General features: G+C 38.9%; 1 protein-coding gene across 2 annotated transcripts in view; it reads left to right on the forward strand.

The window, feature by feature from the left end:
* The window catches only part of LOC108536531 (vacuolar protein sorting-associated protein 13B), a 180,409-nt gene that overhangs the window by 123,571 nt on the left and 42,932 nt on the right, over window positions 1-13,906 (forward strand). For both annotated transcript variants that reach the window (XM_017883361.1, XM_017883362.1), the window contains exons 15-17: window positions 620-808; window positions 3,159-3,305; window positions 11,722-12,005. In XM_017883361.1, the coding sequence (XP_017738850.1) occupies window positions 620-808; window positions 3,159-3,305; window positions 11,722-12,005 (620 nt within the window). The remainder of the gene's footprint in view (window positions 1-619; window positions 809-3,158; window positions 3,306-11,721; window positions 12,006-13,906) is intronic.

The raw sequence follows: 13,906 nt of genomic DNA on the forward strand, positions 1-13,906 counted from the left end.
ACAGGAAGATTTTATATGCTGTCACAAAACCTTCTTCATAAGGCTAGTCTGTTTCAAGAAGACACACAAATCTAAAAAAAAAAAAAAAAAAGAGTAAAAGGAACTCCTAAATACAATGTCTTTCTGATAGAGAACAATTTCAGAATCCTTTTTTGAGCTCCAGGTCATAAACATCTTTATTCAATTGTATTTTTTCTTTTTTTGTAAAATAATCAGATGATGTTACCTTATGGAATTGGAATGTTGACCTATGTGGACCTAATGTTACATATTATTCTCTTGTCAAATGAGATGAAACCTTCAGTTTTTAAAGCCTTTGGTATTTACAGGGTAGTCACTGTTTGGGTTTGGTTTTCCCCTCCCTCCCGTAAATATGAATTCCATTGTGAGTACAAAAATAAAAATTCATTGGGAGCCAAAATAAAATGTACGTTGCCATTACAAACACACACACACACATACACACACACACACACACACACACACACACAAACCATGGAGGGATATTTGGTTGCCTTAGTAGACCTATTATATAATATTTTTAAAACAGCCTGAGGATTGAAGTAAAAAATATCAAAGTTAAGAAAATTACTTTATAATCAAGGCATTATTTTTCCAGGAAGCTTTTCAAATTGGAATATACTGGGCAAATACAAACACTGTGCACAAGTCAGTAGCAATTAAACTGGTCCATAACCTGACATCTCCAAAGTGGAAAGATGGAGGTAATGGTGAAGTTGTGACATTGGATGAAGAAGCATTTGTTGATACTGAAGTAAGACTTGGTGCTTTTCCAGGACATCAGAAGGTAAGATCAAAGTCTGTGTGGCTGGGAGGAAATAGCATGCCATCCCCTTAACCTGTTTAAAATGAATCTGCCTTTTCTTTTAATGCCTTTTCATATTACTTGTTCAAAACAATTTGTAACAGTAAAACATTTGATTTCTTAACTTCTTAGACCTCTCTGTTTTACAGTGCTTTTTTTTCTTTACCAGTGATAAAAGCTGTGTCACATAATTTATCCAATAATTGTTCTATTTCAGAATACTCAGCAGTCACTTGATTTATAGTATGTGGGGAGAAAATGAACTTACTCCAAAATATCCACAAATTGTACTTGGCCTCCTTCTTTAGAGCAGAAAGTAGAGTCACTAACATTCTGAGCATAGAGTGAAAGGCCAAAGGCTCCTCCTGCAGCAAAGGTTATATTTCTGGAAAGGACATCCTGAGCAAAATTACGTGGATCAATTCTAAATCTCCCCTAGAACCGTGGTTATAAGTGGAAGTTATATTCTTGAACAGTGGACTGGTGTCCATGTTTTAGAGATAGATACAAAAAACGTAAGTTATTTAAATATAAATGGTATGTGCTTTTCAGTATAAATCTAAAGTCTGTTAAAACCAACTAGCTGAATAATATAACTAATCACATTATGTATGAAAGTACAATATCACAGTGTACCGTGCAGAAGTTTTATGCTGTACTTCTAATATCATCATTATTTTAGCTGTCCCAAATTAGAAAGAGAAGGGATACTTCATCAAAGTAGTAGAATTCAGAATGACCTTTTCAGGGGAGAAGTTAGATTTTGACAGGTGTCTTTGAAAAGTCTTTTGAGAAAAGTTAGGGTCATTTGGTGACTTTAAAAAAAATAAATTTCCCTGATACAAAGAAATTGGTCTTTCTTCAGCATTCAAGGCTGGTATCCATTTCCTCAGAGTTGTCTGGGCAACACATGTTTATACTCTGACAGCCAAAGTACTGTAACATGGGTGTAAATGGCAAAGAGCTGTAAGCATGAATCACCCAAAGTTGAATAGTTGTAAGTTGAGAACTACCATCAAAACCTGGAAAAAATGTTATAATATTCAGTCAACACCCAATACCTCTAGCACCTAACAAAGTAGCCACAGCAAGTGTTGAATAAATGTTTGTGAATCAATGAATGTACTGTTGGAAAACATATTGATGTCTCATTATGCTTTGGTAGTGACTCAGGACCTCTTTATACTCTTTTAGTCTCAGGACCCCTTTATACTCTTAAAAATTATTGATTACCCCCAAAGACCTTTTGTTTCTGTGGGTTATATCAATATTGACCAGATTAGAAATTAAAACAGAAACTTTTAAAACACAAGAATATACAAAGATATATTCCATTAGCTATTACAGTAATAACATCACATGTCATGTACCTCTGGAAAACTCCACTGTACATTCATGAGAGAATTCAATTGTAAAAGATTAATAGCATCTTACTATTATTATACAAATAGTTTTGACCATGGGACCCCATGCCCAGAGATCCCCTGTGGGTCCCCAGACCACCCTTTGAAAACCAGTGTTCTGATATTATTAACTAGATGGGTATGTTTAAGCAAGAAACATCTTATCTGAGCATCAGTTCCTTGCATAACATGGTAAGGTAATTAAATGATACATGTAGTGGTTAAGAGCAGCACCACAGAGCCAGACTGCATGGGTTCTAACCCCCTAGTTAGACCCTCTTCATCTTTGTGACCTTGGGGAAGTTACTTAACCTCTTTGTGCCTCAGTTTCCTCTTCTGTAAAATGGGGTTAATAATAGTAACTTCCCCATGTAGGTACTGTGAGGATTTTTTGAGTTAATATGTATACAGCACTTGAAACTAGTAGAACATAATATTGCAATATATGAAGGTCAATCCTTATTGTCTTCGTTGTTGTCATTACTGAAGTTTTTAGAACTCTCCTTGGTTCATCATAGTCATTTGCGAGGTAGCTACTGGGAGACCATGAGGAGGAGGAGGAGGAAGGAGGCTGGGTGGAATTCTGCCAAGATGAGTGGCATTTATTTACATATACCTGCTTTCTAAATAAACACTTTATGATGTTATTGGTCAAACAACCGGAAAACAAGTCTTTTATCTGTCACTACATAACAGCAGCAAAAGTAACGGGGTTGCTAAAGCACCATGTTGTAGACTGAATACCGACAGGGGCCAGAACATTTCTGAGACTGAAAGGAACACCATTAAATATTCTGGGGAAAAAAAAATGGTAAAATTGGTACTGTCCTGGCAGACAATTAGATAAAATAACCTTTTAGGAATACTCAAGAGATTTTAATATGCCTCACAGTATTGTCAAAATTACTTTTTTCTCAATTATCTTGTAGTTATGTCAGTTCTGCATTTCCTCCATGGTACAGCAAGGTATACAAATTATTCAGATTGAAGACAAGACTACAATAATCAATAATACACCATATCAAATATTTTATAAACCACAGCTATCTGTCTCCAGTCCCCATTCTGGAAAGGAGGTAAGCAAATCATAACATGATTCTTTTGTCTAAGTTTTGATAAAGAAACAATAAATAGGATCAACTTCTCTTTAACCTACAGCAAATGAAAAGCTAACCCTGAATGTAGGTAAAGAGAAATTCACTTATTTTTGTTGTAATTAAAACCATGAATGTCATGGTCACTGCTTCCAAGGTAATTAAGGAGCAGAAATCCTACCAAGAAGGAGGCCCTGACACACTGCTGGATTAGTCCTGCCTGTGCCCCATCTGCACAGAGGCTCCAGCCCAGTCCTCTAGCATGCTCACTAGACTCCTACAAGCAGACACATAGTCCTGAGGACTCCTGGGTCACATGGAAAAGCACATCTGTCTCACAGGCTGCAGTGCCTGGGGGAGACGTGCAGGCAAAAGGCTAGGGCCTAACTGAGCCGTGGATCTGCGAGCAGTGAGCTCTGTGGTTATGAGGAGAATAAATGTAGAAATGTACTAGCTCATTTATGTTAACATCTTGATGGCAGAATATATGGAAAATAAATCTAAATTTCAGTTCTTTGTACAGTTAAAATGAATAGTTATATTTTAAGAGAGGAGAGTTGTTTTTTTTTTTTTCTCTCTCTCCATTGCATCTTAGATGTTTTCCTTTTTTTTTTTTTTTTTTTTTTTTTTTTTTTTTAATTATACTTTAAGTTCTGGGACACATGTGTAGAACATGCAGGTTTGTTACATAGGTATACATGTGCCATGGTGGTTTGCTGCACCCATCAACCCGACATCTACATTAGGTATTTCTCCCTTCGCTTTCCCCCCGCTCCCTGACAGACCCTGGGGTGTTATGTCCCCCTCCCTGTGCCCACGTGTTCTGATTGTTCAACTCCCACTTATGAGCAAGAACATGTGGTGTTTGGTTTTCTGTTCCTGTGTTAGTTTGCTGAGAATGATGGTTTTCAGCTTCATCTATATCCCTGTAAAGGACATGAACTCATTCTCTTTTATGGCTGCATAGTGTTCTGTGCTATGTATGTGCCACATTTTCTTTATCCAGTCTGTCACTGATGGGCATTTAGGTTGGTTCCAAGTCTTTGCTATTGTGAATAGTGCTGCAATAAACACACATGTGCATGTGTCTTTATAGTAGAATGATTTATAATCCTTTGGGTATATACCCAGTAATGGGATTGCTGAGTCAAATGGTTTTTCTAGTTCTAGATCCTTGAGGAATTGCCACAGTGTGTTCCAGTGGTTGAACTAATTTACACTCCCACCAACAATGTAAAAGCATTCCTATTTCTCCACATCCTCTCCAGCATCTGTCGTTTCCTGACTTTTTAATGATTGCCATTCTAACTGATGTGAGATGGTATCTCATTGTGGTTTTGATTTGCATTTCTCTAATGACCAGTGATGATAAGCTTTTATTCATGTTTGTTGACCACGTAAATGTCTTCTTTTGAGAAGTGTCTGTTCATATCCTTTGCCCACTTTCTGATGGGGCTGGTTTTTTCTTGTAGATTTGTTTATGTTCCTTGTAGATTCTGGATATTAGCACTTTGTCAGATGGATATATTGCAAGAATTTTCTGTCATTCTTTAGGTTGCCTGTTCACTCTGATGATAGTTTCTTTTGCTGTGCAGATGCTCTTTAGTTTAATTAGATCCCATTTGTCAATTTTGGCTTTTGTTGCCATTGCTTTTGGTGTTTTAGTCATGAAGTCTTTGCCCATGCCTATGTCCTGAATGGTATTGCCTAGGTTTTCTTCCAGGGTTTTTATGGTTTTAGGTGTTAGTTTAAATCTTTAATCCATCTTGAGTTAATTTTTGTATAAGGTGTAAGAAAGGGATTGAGTTTCAGTTTTCTGCATATGGCTAGCGAGTTTTCCCAACACCATTTATTAAATAGGGAATCCTTTCCCCCTTGCTTGTTAAAGATCAGATGGTCAAAGATCAAATGGTTGTAGATGTGTGGTGTTATTTCTGAGGTCTCTGTTCTGTTCCATTGTTCTATATATCTGTTTTGGTACCAGTACCATGCTGTTTTGGTTACTGTAGCTTTGCAGTATAGTTTGAAGTCAGCGTCATGCCCCCAGCTTTGTACTTTTTACTTAGGATTGTCTTGGCAATGCGGGCTCTTTTTTGGTTCCATATGAAGTTTAAAGTAGTTTTTTCTAATTCTGTGATGAAAGTCAGTGGTAGCTTAATGGGTATAGCATTGAATCTATAAATTACTTTGGGCAGTATGGCCATTTTCACAATATTGATTCTTCCTATGCATAAGCATGGAATGTTTTTCCATCTGTATATATCCTCTTTTATTTTGTTGAGCAGTGGCATGTAGTTCTCCTTGAAGAGGTTCTTCAGATCCCTTGTAAGTTGGATTCTTAGGTATTTTATTCTCTTTGTAGCAATTGTGAATGGGAGTTCACTCATGATTTGGCTCTCTGTTTGTCTGTTAATGGCGTATAGGAATGCTTGTGATTTTTGCACATTGATTTTGTATCCTGAGACTTTGCTGAAGTTGCTTATCAGCTTAAGGAGATTTGGGCTGAGATGATGGGGTTTTCTAAATATACAATCATGTCATCTGCAAACAGAGACAATTTGACTTCCTCTTTTCCTATTTGAATACCCTTTATTTCTTTCTCTTTCCTGATTGCCCTAGCCAGAACTTCCAATACTATGTTGAATAGGAGTGCTGAGAGGGGGCATCCTTGTCTTGTGATGGTTTTCAAAGGGAACGCTTCCAGCTTTTGCCCATTCAGTATGATACTGGCTGTGGGTTTGTCATGAATAGCTCTTATTATTTTGAGATATGTTCCATCAATACCTAGTTTATTGAGTGTTTTTAGCATGAAGGGTGTTGAATTTTATCAAAGGCCTTTTTTGCATCTATTGAGATAATCATGTGGTTTTGGTCATTGGTTCTTTTTATGTGATGGATTACATTTATTGATTTGTGTGTGTTGAACCAGTCTTGCCTCGCAGGGATGAAGCTGACTTGATCTTGGTGGATAAGATTTTTAATGTGCTGCTGGATTCAGTTCACCAGTACTTTATTGAGGATTTTCACATCAATGTTCATCAGGGATATTGGCCTCAAATTTTCTTTTTTTGTGGTGTCTCTGCCAGGTTTTAGTATCAGGATGATGCTGGCCTCATAAAATGAGTTAGGTAGGAGTCCCTCTTTTTCTATTGTTTGGAATAGTTTCAGAAGGAATGATACTGCCTCCTCTTTGTACCTCTGGTAGAATTTGACAGTGAATACATAGGGTCCTGGGCATTTTTTGTTGGTAGGCTATTAATTACTGTCTCTATTTCAGAACTTGTTATTGATCTATTCAGGGATTTGATGTCTTCCTGGTTTAGTCTTAAACATGTATGTGCCTATGTATTCATCCATTTCTTCTAGATTTTCTAGTTTATTTGCATAGAGGTGTTTATAGTATTCTCTGATGGTAGTTTGTATTTCTGTGGGATCAGTGGTGATCTCCCCTTTATCATTTTTTATTTTGTCTATTTGATTCTTCTCTCTTTTCTTTATTAGTCTGGCTAGCAGTCTTATCTATTTTGTTGATCTTTTAAAAAAAAAAACAGCACCTGGTTTCATTGATTTTTTTTTTTTAAGGGTTTTTTGTGTCTTTATCTCCTTCAGTTCTACTCTGATCTTAGTTATTTCTTGTCTTCTGCTAGCTTTTGAATTGGTTTGCTCTTGCTTCTCTAGTTCTATTAACTGTGATGTTAGGGTGTCAATTTTAGATCTTTTCCACTTCTTCCTGTGGGCATTTGGTGCTATAAATATCCCTCTAAACACTGCTTTAGCTGTGTCTCAGATTCTGGTATGTTGTCTTTGTTCTCCCTGGTTTCAAAGAACTCATTTATTTCTGCCTTAATTTCATTAGTTACCCAATAGTCATTCAGGAGCAGGTCCTTCAATTTCCATGTAGTTGTATGGATTTTAGTGAGTTTCTTAATGCTGAGTTCTAATTTGATTGCACTGTGGTCTGAGAGACTGTTTGTTATGATTTCTGTTCCTTTGCATTTGTTGAGTGTTTTCCTTCCAATTACGTGGTCAATTTTAGAATAAGTGCTAGGTGGTGCTGAGAAGAATGTATATTCTGTTGATTTGAGGTAGAGAGTGCTATAGATGTCTATTAGGTCTACTTGGTCCAGAGCTGAGGTCAAGTCCTGAATGTCCTTGTCAATTTTCTGTCTCATTAATCTGTCTATTATTGACAGTGGGTGTTAAAGTCTCCCACTATTATTGTGTGGGAGTCTAAGTCTCTTTGTAGGTCTCTAAGAAGTTGGTTTATGAATCTGGGTGCTCTTGTATTGGGTGCATATATATTAAGGATAGTTAGCTCTACTTTCATTGATCCCTTTACCATTATGTAATGCCCTTGTCTTTTTTTATCTTTGTTGGTTTAAAGTCTATTTTATCAGAGAGTAGGATTGCAACCCCTGCTTTTCTTTTCTTTTTTTTTTTTTTTTTTGCTTTCCATTTGCTTGGTAAATATTCCTCCATCCCTTTATTTTGAGCCTATGTGTGTCTTTGCACATGAGATGGGTCTCCTGAATACAGCACACTGATGGGTCTTGACTCTTTATCCAATTTGACTATTTATCCAACTCATTCTCTGTGCCTTTTAATTGGGGCATTTAGCCCATTTACATTTAAAGTTAATATTGTTATGTGTGAATTTGATCCTGTCGTTATGATGCTAGCTGGTTATTTTGCCCATTAGTTGGTGCAGTTTTTTTGTAGTGTTGATGGTCTTTACATTTCGGTTTGTTTTTGCAGTGACTGGTACTGGTTTTTCCTTTCCATATATAGTGCTTCCTTCAGGAGCTCTTGTAAGGCAGGCCTGGTAGTGAAAAACTCCCTCAGCATTTGCTTGTCTGTAAAGGATTTTATTTCTCCATCACTTATGAAGCTTAGTTTGGCTGGATATAAAATTCTGGATTGAAACATTTTCTTTGGGAATGTTGAATACTGGCCCCCACTCTCTTCTGGTTTATAGGGTTTCTGCAGAGAGATCTGCTGTTAGTCTGATGGGCTCCCCTTTGTGGGTAACCTGATCTTTCCATCTGGCTGCCCTTAACATTTTTTCCTTCATTTCAGCCTTGGTGAATCTGACGATAATGTGTCTTGGGGTTGCTCTTCTTGAGGAGTATCTTTGTGGTGTTCTCTGTATTTCCTGAATTTGAATGTTGGCCTGTCTTGCTGGGTTGGGGAAGTTCTCCTGGATAATATCCTGAAGTGTGTTTTCCAACTTGGTTCCATTCTCCCACGTGACTTTCAGGTACACCAATCAAATGTAGGTTTGGTCTTTTCACATAGTCCCATATTTCTTGGAGACTTTGTTTGTTCCTTTCATTCTTTTTTCTCTAATCTTGTCTTCATGCTTTATTTCATTAAGGTGATCTTCAATCTCTGATATCCTTTCTTCCACCTGATCAATTCGGCTGTTGATTCTTGTGTATGCTTCTCACAGTTCTCGTGCTGTGTTTTTCAGCTTCATCGGGTCATTTATGTTCTTCTCTAAATTGGTTATTCTAGTTAGCAATTCGTCTAACCTTTCATCAAGGTTCTTAACTTCCTTGCATTGGGTTAGAGCATGATCCTTTAGCTCAGAGAAGTTTGTTATTACCCACCTTCTGCAGCCTACTTCTGTCAATTTGTCAAACTCATTCTCCATCCAGTTTTGTTCCCTTGCTGGTGAGGAGTTGTGATCCTTTGGAAGAGAAATCTTTCTCTGGTTTTTGGAATTTTCAGCCTTTTTGTGCTGGTTTTTTCTCCTCTTCATGGATTTATCTACCTTTGGTCTTTGATGCTGGTGACTTTCAGATGGAGTTTTTGCGTGGTTGTCCTTTTTGTTGATGTTGATGCTATTGCTGTTTGTTAGTTTTCCTTCTAATAATCAGGCCCCTCTTCTGCAGTTCTGCTAGAGTTTGCTGGGCATCCACCCCAGACCCTGTTTTGCCTGGGTATCACCAGCAGAGGCTGCAGAACAGCAAAGATTTCTGCCTGTTCCTTCCTCTGGAAGCTTTATCCCAGAGGGGCACCCACCAGATGCCAGTTGGAGCTCTCCTGTATGAGGTGTCTGTTGACCCCTGCTGGGAGGTGCCTCCACGTCAGGAGGCTCAGGGGTCAAGGACCCACTTGAGGAGGCAGTCTGTCCCTTAACAGAGCTTGATCACTGTGCTGGGAGATCCATTGCTCTCTTCAGAGCTGGCAGGCAGTAATGTTTAAGTCTGCTGAAACTGTGCCCACAGCCACCCCTTCCCACAGATGCTGTGTCCCAGAGAGATGGCAGTTTGATTTATAAGCCGCTGACTAGGGCTGCTGCCTTTCTTTCAGAGATGCCCTGCCCAGTGAGGAGGAATCTAGAGAGGCAGTCTGGCTACAGTGGCTTTGCGGGGCTGTGGTGGGCTCTTCCCAGTCTGAACTTCCTGGAGGCTTTGTTTACACTGTGAGGGGAAACAGCCTACTCAATCCTCAGTAATGGTGGATTCCCCTCCCCCCACCAAGCTCGTGCATCCCAGGTCAACTCCAGACTGCTGTGCTGGCAGTGAGAATTTCAAGCCAGCGGATCTCAGCTTGCTGGGCTCTGTGGAGGTGGGATCCGCTGAGTAAGACCACTTGGCTCCACGGCTTCAGCCCCCTTTCCAGAGGAGTGAATGATTCTGTCTCGCTGGCATTCCAGGCGCCAGTGGTGTACAAAATGAAACTCCTGTAGCTAGCTCGGTATCTGCCCAAACGGCTGCCCAGTTTTGTGCTTGAAACCCAGGGCCCTTGTGGTATAGGCACCGGAGCGAATCTCCTGGTCTGTGGGTTGCGAAGACCCTGGGAAAAGCATAGTATCTGGGCTAGATAGCACTGTCCCTCATGGCACAGTCTCTTATGGCTTCCCTTGGCTAGGGGAGGGAGTTCCCTGATCCCTTGCGCTTCCCAGGTGAGGCGACTCCCCACCCTGCTTCTGCTCACCCTCCTTGGGCTGTACCCACTGTCTAACCAGTCCCAGTGAGATGAGCCACGTACCTAAGTTGGAAATGCAGAAACCACCCACCTTCTGTGTTGATCTCGCTGGGAGCTGCAGACCGGAGCTGTTCCTATTCAGCCATCTTGCCCAGGAATCAGTTTTTTGTTTGTTTGTTTGTTTGTTTGTTTGTTTTTGAGATGGAGTCTCGCCCTGCCACCCAGGCTGGAGTATAATGGCATGATTTCAGCTCACTTCAACCTCTGCCTCCTGGGTTCAAGCGATTCTCCTGCCTCATCCTCATGAGTAGCTGGGATTACAGGTGTCCACCACCACTCCCTCTAATTTTTGTATTTTTAGTAGAAATGGGGTTTCACCATGTTGGCCAGGCTGGTCTCAAACTCCTGACCTCATGATCCACCTGCCTCAGCCTCCCAAATTGCTAGGATTACAGATATGAGCCACTGGCACCCGGCCGTAAGGAGAGGTTTTAAGAGAACTTAAAAACAGAAAATGTTATGTGGTATGCTATTGTTTTATGCTATTGAAACTGTCTTATAGGAAAGTATTATCTTTCTTTACCTTTGTCTGCCCTTTTACCTCCTACTTTCAGCTCCTAAAAATTATATTAGATTAATCAAATAGGATAAAAGTCTTATACTTTTAAGCTTATAATGCGTTGTGCTAAAGTCAGCCCTCTGTCCCCGCAGGTTCCATAGCTATGGATTCCACCAAACATAGACCAAAAATATGCAGGAAAAAATTAACTAACAATACTACTATTTTAAAATACACATTTTAAAAAACAATATAACAGTTGTTTACATAGCATTTACATGTTATCAAGTATTACAAGTAATACAGAGATTACTTAAATTATACTGAAGGATGGCACGGTTATATACAAATACTATGCCATTTTGTATAATGGACTTGAGCATCCATGGTGTTCTCACTGCTTCTAATTATTTCATTAGGACATTCTCATGGAAACAGGATTCATAATATTCCCATGTCCCCAACCCAGCCTTTTTCTGAAAATACATAGTTATAGATGGTGTCTTAGAAGATATGCTTTACGGGGCCGGGCGTGGTGGCTCACACCTATAATCCCAGCACTTTGGGAGGCTGACGTGGGTAGATCACTTGAGGTCAGGAGTTTGAGACCAGCCTGGCCAACATAGTGAAACCCCATCTCTACTAAAAATATAAAAATTAGCCAGGCGTGGTGGCGTGTGCCTGTCGTCCCTGCTACTTGGGAGACTGAGGCATGAGAATTGCTTGAACCCGGGAAACAGAGGCTGCAGTGAGCCAAGATGGTGCCACTGTACTCCAGCCTGCGTGATAGAGTGAGACTGTCTCAAAAAAAAGAAAGGAAAAGAAGATATGCTTTAAAAAGTCTAATTCTGCTGTATTACTGTAGCTAATGTGCTCTCTGCATTTTTTTTTTTTTTTTTTTTTTAGTATTTTCATGTTCCAGACAGTGCTACTTTTAGCATTTGCCCAGGTGGAGAGCAGCCTGCTATGAAATCCAGCTCCCTTCCTTGCTGGGACTTGATGCCTGCCATCAGTCAGTCAGTGCTGGATGCATCCCTGCTTCAGAAACAGATCATGCTGAGCTTTTCTCCTGCCCCAGGTGCTGACAGCTCACAGTGCTGGAGCCTGCCAGCTATAGTTAGACCAGAGTTTCCCAGACAGAGTGTGGCAGTACCCCTTGGGAATTTACGGGAAAATGGATTCTGTACCAGGTATTTTATGTTTGTATAAATGTCTTTCTTCTTTGCTTGTCAGTCTAGCTGTTCATCTAGATGCCAAGAGAGATAGAATGGTTGCAGTGCTCCCCATATGTAATACTAGGCTTTATTTTTAATGACTTCTAGACATTGTATACAGTGAGTCAAGTGTTGTGATCACATATGGCTTGTCCCAGCATACTACTTAAGAGATTTTTCCCCTTATGGAGCTTACGCTGGGGGGGAAATGATGGTACTTGTACCACAGAATGTCATTATATGAAAAGATCATATGTATGATCATACAAATAGCATCGTATGAAAAGATCACATCATAATGAAAAAATTACCTGTTACGAGTTCTTAGCCTCCATAAAATTATAAGAAATAAGGGTTAAAATATGAGCAAGTCAAGTTGGAAACCTTTTTCTTTTCCCATATTGTACTTTTACTTCAAAATGGAATTTTTCTCAAAAAGTCATTAAGAGAGATAACTTAGATAAACACAAGTCACAGAAGACTCTGTTCTGTGGTTGTTCCTGCACGCAAGTTGCTCCGATGACCGATTACCAGTTATGCAAATAACAACCACAGAATCAAGCCAGAGATGTATAATGGTTTGTTCATACTGGACTTCTATTATGTGGTTGTTTTGCATGTAAAATGTCCCTTCTGCAGCTCTCAAGAATAACTTATTTATAGTATATATAACAGCTGCAAAAGAAAACATATTGTGCCCTTATGAGAAGTACCTTATTTTCATGATCATGAATTTATAGGCTTTGAGATTTTAGCAATGCTAACTCTTTTGATGTAACATTTTAAAAGACAAGAGAGATTTATAATAGTAATATTTTAAATAAGTTATTCATAATGGCAAGGTTCTGTTCTTCACACATCCCTCCTTCTTTCACAGTATTCACAAAATCCTTGATTTTATAAACATTTGTCATCTCTTACACTGTAGAGGAGTGGTTATCCTTACATTCTGGTTGGAGATGTTAAGCATAGTGAGTTTAAGGGTGTTTTTGAAAGTTATATGAACTTATGTCTATAAACAAAACATTTTTTAAAAAACAAAATTTGAAACTAAACTTAATTTGGAAATTAAGCTTAAAATTCTGATAATTACAGTATAATTTAATCTTATCTACAAATACTAAGCTAGATATTGGACAGAAAGTACCATACGTGAGTCCTGGCCCCAGCCTTCTTGGCTATCAAAAAGAAATTATCTGAGGTTGGCTCGCATAGCTCTTTTAAAATGAGGCTGGGAAAGGAACTTTGCTGTTTATCCAAGAACTGTACTCTGAAAATGAATTTATTTCGTGCTGTTCCATCTCCTCATCTGTTTCCTTCCCTCAATTCAACCAATAGCACACATTAGATGGTGGTATTAATGTGCTTTTACCAAATGCTAATGGACCATTCACTTTGACATTTCACACAAATACAATCTTTGGGAAGTCCTCACACTGGCAAATAAGATGGATGGCAAATGGAAGCTTCTTAGAGCATTATTGACCCCTTTTAGTCAGCTGAGGGCCACATTTGGCAAATTATCTGATTTCTTTGATTAATTTTGACAATCATTCCATGTAATTTAGGCTTCAGAGTAATTTTTTTTTTCCTGCTTCAATGAAATATTCTTTGTGGTAGTCTGTAATCTAAATAGGAAAATTTCTCTCTCTTCATCACAGAAGGCAACCTGTACTCACACAGTTGGTTTTCTAACTCCAAATAATACAGCTTTGCTCCTGCTAATCAAAATGTACATTTTTTAAGGTGCGATGGGCTTATGGAAATTGACAGCAAACATCAGCCCGCCTACCTTTAGAAAAAAGAGCAAGCACCCAAATTCTCTAGTAGTCCTTTGAAAAGCAGGTCAGCTCTTTTTTTTTTTTTTTTTTTTTTTT

This window comes from Rhinopithecus bieti, unplaced genomic scaffold, assembly GCF_001698545.2.
Source record: "Rhinopithecus bieti isolate Rb0 unplaced genomic scaffold, ASM169854v2 scaffold_14225, whole genome shotgun sequence".
NCBI classification, from domain to species: Eukaryota; Metazoa; Chordata; class Mammalia; order Primates; family Cercopithecidae; genus Rhinopithecus; species Rhinopithecus bieti.